Raw genomic sequence first — 14463 nt, forward strand, 5'->3', positions numbered from 1 at the left:
TAATAGAAAGGAGCCATGCAATATTAAATGCATGTTCCATAGCAAGACAGTCTGTATGATCACTCTTGTAAATTCAGTTTCTGATTTAAACAATATTGAGTGTTTTAAAGCAATTGGTTTAGATGATAGAATTATTGTCATGCCTTCCTTCACAACCCAGTTTCTACTCGATCCTGTGGAATGCTGCTGAGAGGTCCAATATTGCTAATAGGCAGGACTGTTGTCATCTGGAATGCTGAGGACTTCATCTACCTCCTTGAATGGTTGCTGTTTCAGTGCTGTACATTGCTAGAGCCACTATGTTATCAAAGATGTTTTCAATTCAATCATCTACCCAAATATCCCTCTATGTAGGCAGATTTTAGTGAAATTGTGTGACCTGTCAAAACCACTTGAGAGGGCAGATCTGGTAATATAGATCGTAATGAACCCTCACCAGTATAAATGTGCTTTGCTACCCACAAGTATCAAGTCGCAAAGTTATGCTTTCTAACTATACAATCAGGGTACGAGGACTTGCTTTTCTTTATTGTCTGCTGTGCCCAAAAATCAGTTTTGACTGAGAGTAAATACAGTCTCAGTATTATCTCTATCAAATTGTGATGATTTAGAAAGTTCTTGAAGTATTTTATTTACTATTTTGTTATTTGCACTTTAAGTAAATAAAATATACTCTTGCTTTTATATTGAGAAATAAAATGTCATATTGACCTCTGAGGGGGAAGGAGCGGGGTGTCCATTCCGTGTCTAGAAGGCTGCTTATCTTGCCGATTCAGCCCACTGCTTTGAAGATGTTCTGGAATCACAACAGTGTTAATTTAGAGAGAGAGCGCACTTGTGTTTTAATATGTGTGTGCTTTCACAGAGTGTAATATGCTATTTATTATTGTTATCATTATTCTCATTTATGTTTAGTTAACATTCTTGGAAGCCATAGTCTTTAAAGACAATATAGGTTACCATTCATTGTCACATGGCGTAGGTCTGAGGTGGGCTAAAAAATACTGTAATGACCTCTTGGCATGGAGACAGTAGTCCTTTTTATTACCCTTCAACCCAAATGCTCATGTTCTAAGATGCCTCGTAGAACTTGGTTGAAGGTCAGACTCAAATATAGGTGATCCTCATTCTGCCTGTCTGTCAAATTGTTCCTTGATTTCTGTTGGATTACTCTAGGTCTTTCCAGATAATCCACACCTCCTTTCTTAGAGTGCATGTGCATTATCTACTAAAATATAATGTCCTATTGTGATGCAGCCAGTCCAGCCTTTTTTTTGTAAAGTCTGTCTTATGGGACAAATTTCAGTGTGTCTTTGAGGCTGTTAGCCAACAAGAGAAATCATAGTTTAAAAAGCCAATGATTCATGTTTTCTGAAGAGTGGATGAACCGTAGAATAGGTCATCCATTCAGCTTCTGGACAGACAGCAAATATTCTTCTGGCTAGGCTGAAAAGTATTTTCTTAACACCAGTGCACACATCTAAGAAGATTAAATATCTAACTTTTTTATCGTACAAGTACTCCTCGAGAAAATTGATAAAAAGTGGCATTTATGTTGCTGAGCCTTTAACTGATTTTTTTAATTTGTAGAAATGAGGTGTTCTTGAAATGTGCTTAGTCTTATTGATGCATTGTTTTAATCAAGAGATATTATCTGCTCCTGCGGGCAATAACAGCTGATAACTATCCTCTCCCATTTTTTTGGTCGAATTCCATTTCATCCCAGTCCATTTTCCAGGCCTGTGCTGCAGACAAGGGTGCATAATGAAGGGAATTTATTAATGTTTCAGCCGTGCAGTTAGGAGCAATAAGGCAGTTATCGTCCACACTGCACCCCTTATTATGGGATCCTTATGAGATATTTGCAGAGCAGGCACTGCCAACCAGCGGAAGTAGTACATGGTTGGGGGTCCTTGGAATAAAACCTGCTCCTCAGCCCCAGCGGCACGCCTCAGCTCTTCTCTTTGATAAACCTTTGGTAAACCTCTTTCTGCACAGTGTCTAGGTTTACTCCTTGTTTTTTTCAGATTTGGAATGTAGGCCTGAATTCCTCAGAGCAGCAGAAACATATTAACAAATATGACTATTTTTACTTTTTTCTGCTCTGAGGAATTTAGGCTTATGTTAATCATCAGAAAAGTAAGGGGTGTAGCCGAACACTGTATCTGCTAAGAAAGTTCATCAGAGATGAAGCTGGGGCGCACCACTGGGACTGAGCAACTGTGTTTTATTTCACTCTGCCCCCAGCCATTGGCCTCTTCCAGTTTGTTGCAGCACCTACTCCCGCTACTTGAATCCTAAGTAGGTTAGGCTTTTGCTAGGCACGGATGGACTTGGGTGATGATGTACAGAGGCTGCTGTGACAATGTGACCCACAGGAGCAGGGAGCTGGCAGTCAGAGAATGTTCGTTAAGCTAACCTTTACTAGTTCCGGTCCTCAAAAGGAACACTACGATTAGCTGTCCTGCTCCAGACATTTATATAGCGTGTAGCCTCTGTAGTCCTCCACTTCATCATGTGATGGTAATCTATTACCTGGCTAACTTAGGCATGTAACGACTTTAAGCACACTACTGGAGCAATAAAAAGTGCTTTCTCCGTAAAGCTCTCAATAGATCTTTTTGGGTTGAATACAGCACTCACATCCAGTAGTCTCAGATACTCAAAATAGTTTGATATCGACAAGCTCAGAGCAGCACTCGTGTCCAGTTGTACATTATATTGCAGAATAGTTTGTTACATACTGCACGTTAGAAAGAACATTTTACACACACCTCACAACATGATGCCTCTACAACGACATGCAAAACCCAACCTCAAACATTGGAATACTGCTTGTACATGTCAGCACCGGTGTGATATACTATGTAGTTGGGTATTACGGTTCTCAATTCAACATACTCTATTAAAATATTGCATTTATTATCCTACAATAGAACACATTGATACAGACCTGCGAATATACTTCCAGCACAGCTAAAATGACAAAATGTGCAATTAACCAATAACTATCTGCATACTGTCCAGCTATCAGAGGTTTACACTGGTCCGGCAAGGAGCATACCTGCCACAGACCTGCATGCAGTTTTTAGTGATAACCTCACTCAGCAAGCAAAACAAAACATTTGTTCTGACACATCCACCAATCATGGCAAAAGGCTTTCTCACCATTGACCTCAAACCTCCTCTAACCAAATGAGGTTTACGATGAAGGTATCAAAACTGTTGCCCAAATTTTTCTCCCGGACTTACTTAAAATGTTCCGGTGCAATATTGATGCCAGTTTGCATACGATACAAAGGCCTAAATAGTATTTTGACCCTCAAATATGTCTGCACAGTTTAACTGAATAGATTCAGAGGAGAATGTCTCTCTCACTTCCTGTTGTTGGCTGTTTGCTGAATCATTCCACCTCCTAATGAGTGCTTGCTTTGCAATGAAAAAGGGACTGTTTTACATCTCAAAAAACACCGAATCATGACACAATAAGTTCTTTATCTCGTAGATTCATCACACACAGAAACCACTCGACCTATTAGCTTTGTCAGTGCTTGTTTACATATTTGTGGTATCTATAGTGTTTAGAGCGGTGGGTTGCTTTAGATATAGGGGTAATGTGTGAGGAGTTTTCTATACTGGTTTATGGACGTGTTTGTGTTCCATGGGAAGAATTGGAGGTGCTATAGATAGATTATTGATTCAAGTGTGGCATTTCTACGGTTTAAGTATAGCAGGTGGTATTATGGAAATTGAATTGATCAGGAATCATGCTGTTGAGTTGCACAGGACGCTGAGGGCTTTTAACAAAAAACACCAGTGTTCTTAGGTAGAATATATGGCAATGATATATCTTTTTGCGAAGTTGCAGTGTTGCTGACCATTTTGATTCAATTAGGGAATACTATGGGTTTTGTTACAGCTTGGCATGTTTTGAATGTCTTTATTCTCGAATGGTGTCCAGGAGATTTTGCTAAAACAGATAATGTCTATGTGCCCCAGATCTAGGCATGATTTCAAGGAGTGTCTGATTTATTGGTGAGGGAAAATGTCACTGGGATTTTTGAACATGTTATGTATCAGTTTGTCACAGATCGTGGCTTCGTCTGCTTCTCAGGGGCTGGTTGCATTGATGGAGCTATGACTGAGGCATTATGTTAATGACAATGTTTTTTTCATGCAAGTGAAATGGGATGAAGGGAAAGACAATGTTGGATTTTTTGTTGAGTACATCAACCTATTTTATTGTTGCTGTTTTTTTTATTCAGGTTGCATTATCAATGGGTTTTTAATTAGGAGGTGGCAGGGAAGTGGAAAGTTAATCATTTTTTTCAACTATTTTATCTTGACTGCATGCATGGGCAAAAGTAGGCATGTTCAGCCAGCAGTTTGTCACTGGCCTTTATTCATTATGTTTACCCAAATATGCTACGGTGCAGCTTCATTGACAATAGAGTCCCCATTTGTTGTCTAAACCTGCTGATGTCTTGTCTCATTTTCAGGCAGGTGAACAGAAAAGCGTGGAGCGAAAAACTGCATTTGGGGGTCCTGTTGTTAGCTCATTGTATCAGGAGGAAACAATCAGGTAAGAAGAGAAGTAAACACAATCCACAATTCTGAATGTGTTTGTCAATGGCATTCCTTTGATCTGTGAGTTGTACCCATACAATGAGAGTGATACTCTGTATTTCATGACTTACGAATTTCTGAGTTTCAACCAATTTCATGCCCCTTTTCTTACAATTATACTGGCTCAAAAGGGTGCTCTCCTGAAACACTTGAAGACTAGGTGGTTTTGGTGTTAGATGCAATATGTAATTCTAGATTGGACTAGAAACTGGAGGTCACCTGACAGTAGCACCAACGTTTGTGGGTTGCCTGAGAAAATAAGAGCATCTGTTGAATATTATGCACATTGCTACATTGTTGTGTAGTAGGTGACAGGTTTATGGTTAAAGTCGCTTACATCTTCAGTAAAACACACCAAATTCTGTATGAAGCAGCTTCTGTCCATCTGAAAAAACAAAACCATGATTTGCATTCAGATAGAGCCCAAAGAAAAAAGACTTCGGAGATCAAGCCCAACAGTCTGGAACCAGTTTGCAGTACATATACTTAAGGAAGAACCATCTCTGTTTTTTAAACATTCTGACAAATACTAATGCTAAGGTGCGTTCATGTTCTTCCTGAGCCAGTGGTGATATCCAGTGCATGTAAAAGATTTAGTTCACGAAACGTTCTATACAAATACTCTTTTACTCAAAGCTAATTTTTATATGGTGGTGGGAATCTGATTTCTCCATAAGTTTGGCTGGGGCCTCTCATTTCGATGTGGTAGATCTCACTTCATTATAGATTTGCGTGATAGAGCCTCAGTTTCATGTGGCGCCGATATTACTTCTGTATGCATATGGTAAGAGGAACTCTACTGGCAGCTTCAGCTGTGTGGAAAGTCCTATGGTCAGGTCAATACACAACACGCAGGACAGACCACACAACATACACATACATGCCCCAGGTACCGCATAGCATGTAAATAAACATAAATGCAGGCTTTTCGTCTAGTGACGTACTTGCCCAAGCCCTCAAAAGGCATTGGGTCGCTCATCATGATATGATGGGACCAGCCTTTGGCATTTCGTGGATGTCTGTCTACTTTTTTTGTGGCGCCCTGAAAGTATCACAAGTTGGGAGAGATGGTACTGTGCATATTGTGCAGCCCTTCATACTGCTGCTCTTTTCTCCTGTCACCTCTGCTGCCGGAGCCATCATGGAGCTCTTGGCTGCTATTGCCAGCTCCTTCTTCCTCTGGTGTTACTGCCACAGTAACCATGCCTCTGGCTGCTGGTATGAGACACCATCATTTTTACAGCAATTTTAACCTGGCTGCCAGACATGCTCCTGTTGTATTCATGGAATTATTGGTACGCATCACATGCCCACAATTCCATGTCAAGAACTTCCAGTCAACGGTTCTGTGGCGGCAGTTACTTGACAGCTGACAGGGAGCCGGAGGCTGGCGAGGGAGCTCTGTGTTTTCTGTGTTCGAGTAAACTTCTAGTAAACGCTATGCCAGAAATGCACCGGTCTGACATGTTATTAACCACAACAATTTTGGCGACGATTGCCAACTGACAGAGGTGGCGTGGACACAGATGTAAGGAGCGACGAACCCACAGGTCGAAAGAATTCTTTAAGAAGAGCGTTGGCATAAGTAACACAAGGTACCGTGTCTATAGAGTGATATTTAATATGTAACCGAGCAGCCAGTGCTGTGACTTACTTGTTCATTATGGGAGTATGTTGAGAAGCGCAAGCTGCTTTCTGTGCGAGTGTTCTGGAGCGCATTTAAGAGTCAATCAGAGTACTGTTTCTGGCAGAGCGTGCACAAGGTTCATACGACGCACCAACGTGTATGTTGACACCGCTGGTTGCTAGGAGATTTAGACGCACAGTAGCATCACTGCAGCGATCTTAGGACTTTGGGGATTGACACAGGAATTGGATCTCAAACGCTACATCGTAATGCTTCATAAATAAAACCTTTTGAGGTCCGAACAGCCTATAAAAATAAAAATCAGTATATATATATATATATATATATATATATATATATATATATATATATAGAGAGAGAGAGAGAGATCTATATATATATATGTATATATATATATTATTCGATAAAATATATTGAACTGTATCAATGGCTACCAACAACCAAGGTATAATACCACCGCCCCCATTTCTTAGTCAACCTGGTAATCCAACCATTCCATGGGAAGAGTAGGTGGACATTTTTGAAAATTATTTGATGGCATTGGATGGACTAGATTTGAGACCTGCAAGGAAAAAAACAATTGTTCTTAGCACATTAGGTAAAGATGGACAGCGTACATTTAAATACTTACCCCAAATATTACAACCAGATGGACAACAAACAATGGATACATACACCGAAACAATAAAGAGATTGGAAAGAAGTTTTGAGAAACTGATATAGTTATGACAAGGCACAGATTTTATATGCAACCATAGAGAACGGGGGAGAGTATTGATGAATTTGTTTCAAGATTGAGAGAATTGTCTACCAGATGCCAGTTTGGAACAATGACTGATGAGTTAATCCGGGACCAATTAATTGTGCAGTGCCGAAGCAAACAAATGCAGGAAAGAATGTGGGTGGCGAAAAACCCTACGCTGAAGGATGCTATTGAAATAGCAAAGATTGTAGAACAGTCAGAATACTGCATGAAAGAAATAAAGAAAAAGGACAATGCAGATGAAGTCAATGTTAATTGCATAACTAAAGAGGGTGGTGATGTACAAGCAAGTACTGAGTGTGTACGTAAAAATAATAACAAAGTGACATAGCAATGCGGGTAAATATGTTAGTAGGCAGTGTGCAAGATGTGGATGTAAGTTTCACAATTCGGAGTCTAAAACATGTTTTGCAGAGAGTAAAGAATGCGTGAAGTGTGGGGGAAAAGGGGCATTTTGCACATGTATATAAAACAGGATCCAAGTACAGTGTAGGAGTGGTTCATGATGATCACCCAACATTTGAGGAAGGATTAGATTGAGTTTTGTCAGTAGAGAACAAGGGAGAGGTGGGGGATATCAAGCCTCCTAGACCAACTGCGAACTTTATAGTAAGAAACAGGAATATACAGCTAATGATTGATTCAGGATCATTGTATACCATTATACCCAAATATTTATTTACACAATAATGGACATAAATCCAAGGGGTTACCATGGTGAGAAGATTGGGTTATATGTTTGCAAAGATTGAGTTTGAGAACATATATGTAAATGGGAAGGTATACGTGGACAGCAATGGACCACCAATTCTGGGATGGCATCATCAATATGATCTGCATATTAAGATAGAACCACGAGCACATGATAGTGTTATGTTAGTAGATGACACTAACATTGATGTCATTTTAGATGAATATAAAGAAGTTTTCAATGACACACTAGGGGAGCTTAAAGGTTATGTGCATAAAATTGTAGTAAGAAATGATGCAATTCCAATATAACACAAGTTGAGAAATTAACCAATTTCGGCTTGTGAGGAAGTATAAAAGATGATCTCGAAAATGGTACAGGAGGGTATTATTGAGCAGATTGAAACTTCTAGTTTGATTTCTCTGGTTGTTATAACTGGAAAATCGGATGGTAGTTTGAGGTTTTATGTTAACCTCCGTACGCACAAACAAAATATTGTGGTAGATAACTATCCATTACCTAATATTAATGAGTTGATTTTACTGTCACAAGGGGGAAATATTTTTCCAAGCTAGATCTTAGGAGTGCATATCACCCAGTCAAATTACATGATGACTCCAAAGAACTTATGGCATTTATCACAATGGAGGGGATCTTTCAATTCACAAGGGTGCCATTCGGTCTTGCCTCTGCTGCAGGGTATTTCAAAGAATGATGACTGAAGTATTCGGGGGTGTAAAAAACGTTATTTATTTTCAAGATGCCTTTTTAGTGTTTGTTGACACTGTAGGGATACATAACAGCACATTAAAATGTGTATTGGATAGGATCAAGAAACCAGGACTTACGTTAAAGAGAGAAAAGTGTAAGTTTTTAGTGCTTGAGATTGAATACTTAGGATACACTTTATCGGAGCATGGGATAAAACCAAAAAGGTGTTTGTTGGATGCAATCAAAAACACTCCCCCTCCCCAGGATAAAAATCAACTTAAATTGTTTCTAGGTTTGATTGAATATTATTCAAAATTCATAAAATACTTTGCAGACAAAACAAAAAAAAATGAGAAAACGTTTACGCAAAGGACAGAAATTTCAGTGGGAGGAGGCACATAAGAGTGCCTTCCAAGTCATAAAAAATTAGATGTGTGAACCAAAGGTTTTGGTAGCATTCGATGTGATTGTGAAAACTATTAGTACGGTTGATGCGAGTGCCATTGGTTTGGGGGCTATCTTGTCACAAAATCATGGTATAAAATAAAAACCAGTATCATTTGCTTCTCGATCCTTGACCGTAACGGAATTACTCAGTGATCGAAGGAGAGACCCTGGCTGCTACATGGACGATTGAGTATTTTAGGACCTATGTGTGGAGACGCAAAATAATTCTTCGTACAGACCATAAACCGTTATTAGGAGTATTATTGCCGGGAGGTATAGGTGAGGTTTTGGCAGGACTGGCTAGGTTGGCAGCACGTCTGCAGGAATATCAATTTGAAGTTGAGTATATTCAGGGGTGGTGTAATGTTAGGGCGGATTGTCTCTCCCTTCTACCACAAGATTGGCAAAAAGTAGATAAAGAGGGTCTGCAAGAGTGTGAAGAAGTAGCAGTGGCAAGTGTTGAGGATGTAATGGAGTGTGTACATCTGTTTGTGAAGGCGTTGGAGGAGTTGTCATTAAAATCTAATGATATTGTTGTGAGAGGTGACAGATTTAATCCCCCTGAGGATTTAAGATACAAATTGTTTAATGTATCACCTGAAGGTCATTTAGGTCAAACTCTTACCAAGAGAAGATTGAGGGAACATTTTTGGTGGCCAGGGCTTGATAGTGATGTGGGTTTTTGGGTTTAGAAGTGTATAGACTGTAAGGAGGGTGAAAAGAGATTGAAGGTTGGGAGACAAAATGCTTTAGGAGCAATACCAGATCCTGGTAAAGTGTGGCACACATTATGTATGGACTTTATTGGCCCGTTAGGAGGAGTTACTCTGTTTTTGAGATGTGCGCTAGTTATAGTGGATGTCCATTCAAGATGGTTGACCGTAAACTTTTTGATGGAGCTCACTTCCAGTAGTTCATCAGAGCAATGAAAGAAATATTTTTGGAGGAAAGGTGTCCTGTGAAAGTGATTACAGACAATGGGACACAATTAATATCTGTCAAGATGGAAAGTTTTTTTAAATCGTGTGGGATATGCCATTCCCGCACTTCCTTGTACAATCCACAGACTAATGGTATAGTAGAGAGGAGTAACCGCATGGTGAAAGGTATAATTCACATGGCTTTAAATAGTGGAAAAAATGTGCGTGACATGGTGATTAATTTAGTTTGGGCATATAGAACTACTGAGAACGTGGGGACAGGTAAATACCCCTTCAAGATAATGAGAGGCAGGGAGGCAGGCATGAAACGGAATCCCTCATGAATGTCTGTATTAGTAAAGAAGGGAGAGGTAATCGAAGATAAAGAGGGAGTACCCACCTCAAATGTTGAAAGAGCTTTACGGAAAGGAGATTTTGTGAAAATAAAATCTGGACGAGTTGGGGGGGGGGGGTCTCACGAAATTCCATCAACAGTACAAGGTGGAGGAAGTTCATGATTTTCATGTTGTCTTGGAGAATGGTCAACGATGGAACAAGATCAGAGTTGCCTTTTACAGTAGAGGATATAAGGAGAGAGATGTTGATATATATATATATATATATATATATGGTGAGAGTGGTGAGGGTTGCAACAGTTTTTTTTTTTGTTTTTGTTTTTTTTACTCTTGTCTGATGAGGAGTTGCTAAAAGGTAATCAAGTTTTAATTGAGAGTAGTTATCAGACACTGAATGACAGTTGTGATACCCAAACGCATAGTTTGAGTTCAAGATGTTGTAAAATTCAAAACTATTTGCAAGATTATATTATGTAATCTTTTGTTATACATTATTTGTGTTAATCTATGTTTTTACTTTATATTGTCATCAGCAAGTTTGTTTTAAATGTTATATAGTGTGTTTTCATTTATATAAAGGAAGTGGAAATGTTGTATTCATGTAATTGTTGGCACGCATCACATGTCGACAATTCCATGTCAAGAACGTCCATTCGACGGTTCCGTGGCGGCAGTTACTTGACAGCTGACACAGAGCCAGAGGCTGGTGTGGGAGCTCTGTGTTTTCTGTGTTTGCGTAAACTTCTAATAAATGCTCTGCCAGAAATGCACCAGTTCTGACTTATTATTAACCAAAACAGCTCCTTCGAAGGCTACTGATCAATTCCACTTGCTTCCTGCCTTCTTGTAACCATTGTTTCTGTTGTTCACTTTTCACATGTTTTTTGTCTTTGGTCTCTTTTTTTAGATCTTGTCTACAGACAGTCTTCAGCTATCCATTTGCAAAAGATCTTTCGCGAATTATACCAAGGGAGCTTAGATCAATCCTACTACTTATCATTGGTTGGCTTGCTTGTCACTCATCTGCTTTTTTCTTACTCTTTGGCTTTCTTTCCTCTTCTAGTGCTTGTTCTTCCCCTGAAGCATAGCTTCATCCCCCATCCTTTTGAGTGGACAATGTGTATCTTTCCACTGTTCACATTCAGGGAACTGCTTTTTTTGTTTTCTGTGTTCTAGGAGAACACTTGTTTTCTTGCTCGTTTGCTGCTTTCTCCCCCAACCAACCCTGCCTTGTGTTCAGTGTTGCTCCTTCCTCCCTCCTACGCTCTTCTGTGGCATTCTGCAACCATCTCTGTCTTTTTTTAATTTAACTCTGGCTCCGTTGCTATCAATTTCTTACCCACTTCCTGTTGCTTCACCCCCACTGGCTCCTTTGCTGCTTCTCCAAACCTCACATTTAGTTTAATACATTTTTTACGCTTATTTAATTTTATCTTTTTGAAACGCAGTTTCCATTTGTTGCCTGGCTGCTACAGATTCTAAGAATCACTTTCATGCAAGTAAAATTTCATTTTTTTAAATTACTAATCCAAGTGGCATCTGGTCATTTTCTCATTTGATGTCACATGGAACATATTCTGCAACCAGGAATCATGTATTGGGTTATTTTGTGTTTCCAGACTTTTAGGATCCCAATCTTTGCTACTGCCATAGATGTCACAAACCATCTTCTAACTTTAAGTGTGATTTCAGGTAAAGCAGAAGTATAGTTCCGTAGCACCGTTTGGGTAAATAGGGAGTCCCCATAACCAGACCAGGTCTCACTCTGTCCCAGACATCTGCCTGGTATGATTTGATCTTCTGGCATTCCTACAATAAAGTAACAATATCACAGCTAAGCTGTACACCTCTGCTTAGACTTCTGTAATCTAAGAGTGACCAGTGCCACAGATGTAACATTTTGAAATAGTCTAACTTTAGTCTATCTTCCTTAAGTTCATTATTATGATTCAAGAGTAAATCATCTCAATTATCCAAGAAATGAATTGATAGACCGTGCTGCCACTATGCTTGTAAACTCTGAGCAGGTTGAAAAACTATTTTTTTTCTTCATTTAATTGGATTTATTAACATAAGTACAAAGTACCAACAAACATGATGCAACACAAACATTGAAAACATTAGAATAAAAAGAAACTAGTCTACTCAGGTACACACCAGATAGATAAGCAGATTACTGCCAATTACTACAAGAGAATATTATAACTGGTTATCTAACCCACACAATGGGACACTGCTGCATATAAATAAGTAAATCAAGCCCTCTCCGCCTGTCCCAGGCTGTTAAGTCCCATGGGGATCGACCCCATTCCTCCACAGATGAGCCAGGGAAGTTCAGGCACTAGCATTAAGACAAGCAGAAGGGGATTTTGACCCTTCCACCCCTTTGCAAGTTAGAAACAGGACATCAGTGGAACCCAGATGTCTGTAGGGTGAGAGCATACTGGCATCAGTTCCCAATAGGTGTCCAATTGTTCCTGGCAGTAAACAGCATCTTGTATCCCACTGGTCAGTCGAGGTGCAGGGTGCCGGCCCCAAAACATAGCACTCCCGCTTAGCCAACACTAGAAAAATAGCAATGAGCTTGCTCAAGTTTTCAGGGGCATCTTTCACATAACCAGTTAGTGCAGCCATTGGTGTCTGTGCTTTTTCATAAGCCACTTGATGGTATCAAAAACATGGGCCCAGAAACGTGCAACTCTAGACACTCCTTCCAAATGTAAGAAGTTCTCTGTGGAAGCAGCGCAGGCAGTGTGAATCATCCAGTAGACACATCTTGTAGAGCTGCATAGGTGTATGGTACAGTCTTTGTAGGTATTTGTAATAGACGAGGCAGAGTCTGTAGTTCAGGGACAAGGCCCCAAGTGCTTTTTGGATTAAGAGTGACCGACAGGGGAAAGATATTAGTGACAGGACCAGGCAGTGAGTTAGTTGTTGAGTAAGCAGTTAAAACATTTCCTCAGACATTAAATCAACCGCTATCCTTCCACATTTTCCAAGGCGCCGTGGGTCTTCCAGTTGATAATTTCATGTTTCTTCCTGTGAACACAGCTTCAAGCAGTCATGCCTAATTTTTTTATGTGCCCTCTGCCAGGTGTGTAAAAAGGAATGTATGATGGGATTATAATGTTCTATGGTCATCTGGTTGTTCATATCAAAAGGGTTTAGCCATTCTAAAAGGAAAATGCATCTCTCCTTAACAACCTACGGTGGCGTTTGGATGCATGTGGAAAGCTTACATGTTGTTTGCAAAAAAAAAAAAATGTTAAGCTATTATAACTCCACATACAGTAAATGTGGACTACTTGATGATGTGGAAGTTTGAGTTTGGAGGTGTTTATCTAGGTGTACAACCTCGCCAAACAAAGACTTAGAGGGTTATTACAACTTTGGAGGAGGTGGTAATCCGTCCCAAATGTGACGGATATACCACCAGCCGTATTACGAGTTCCATAGGATATAATGGACTCGTAATACGGCTGGTGGTATATCCGTCACTTTACCGTCACTTTTGGGACGGATTAACACCTCCTCCAAAGTTGTAATAACCCCCTTAATTTTTCCTTCCAGGAATCATAATAGGTCATTTGGGATTTTCAAGGGAAGTATCACAAAAATGTTATTAAATCGAGGTGCAATGTTCATAATAATTATTTTTACTCAACGCAATAAGAAAAACTCTATTTTAGACCACGCAAGGAAGCCTGAGGCTAGCCTCCCCCACAGCGAGGATAAATTATTTCTCATCATGCTGTCGCACCCTGTGTTAATTACTATGCCCAAATACTTCAAACTCAATCTTTTCTCTAAATGGTGATGGACCCCAGTCATGCTTCAGTAGATCTAGTCATATGCAAACCCTTACTCAACTCCCAGTTAATCCAGTAGCCTGAAAATCAGGAGTGACCAGATCTGGGACTCAATAGTGGGGGCCAGAATTTCACCATGGTTACCATAATATCCAAATAGAGCTTACTTTTGTGTTTCCCCCACCTCAGTGTCTATCCCACATATTTTCTTATTCTGGCCGATTTAGGCTGCCAGGGGTTCCTGGGCTAAGAGCAGTAGTTAGAAGGGCAGAGTTGGCAGCCTTGTCTAATATACCATAGTACATTGATGCCTGCCGCCATGGTATTTTTTTAAAGCCATTCCACCTTCTGGAATTTCCTCCCCATGGTTATTCTTTTCAGGACCATTTAAAAGGTAACCTCACTTCACATAATCGAAAACCTTTTCGACAACAAGTGGTATGGCATGTGTCTCGTCCTAGTGTGGATATGCCACATTATTCTTTAGTTACG

General features: G+C 39.8%; 1 protein-coding gene across 2 annotated transcripts in view; it reads left to right on the top strand.

Annotated features, from left to right (window-relative positions):
- Positions 1 to 14463, top strand: part of ACBD6 (acyl-CoA binding domain containing 6) — a 367559-nt gene that overhangs the window by 157078 nt on the left and 196018 nt on the right. For both annotated transcript variants that reach the window (XM_069232079.1, XM_069232078.1), the window contains exon 4: positions 4500 to 4582. In XM_069232079.1, the coding sequence (XP_069088180.1) occupies positions 4500 to 4582 (83 nt within the window). The remainder of the gene's footprint in view (positions 1 to 4499; positions 4583 to 14463) is intronic.

This window comes from Pleurodeles waltl, chromosome 4_2 (assembly GCF_031143425.1).
Source record: "Pleurodeles waltl isolate 20211129_DDA chromosome 4_2, aPleWal1.hap1.20221129, whole genome shotgun sequence".
In the NCBI taxonomy this organism is placed as follows: Eukaryota; Metazoa; Chordata; class Amphibia; order Caudata; family Salamandridae; genus Pleurodeles; species Pleurodeles waltl.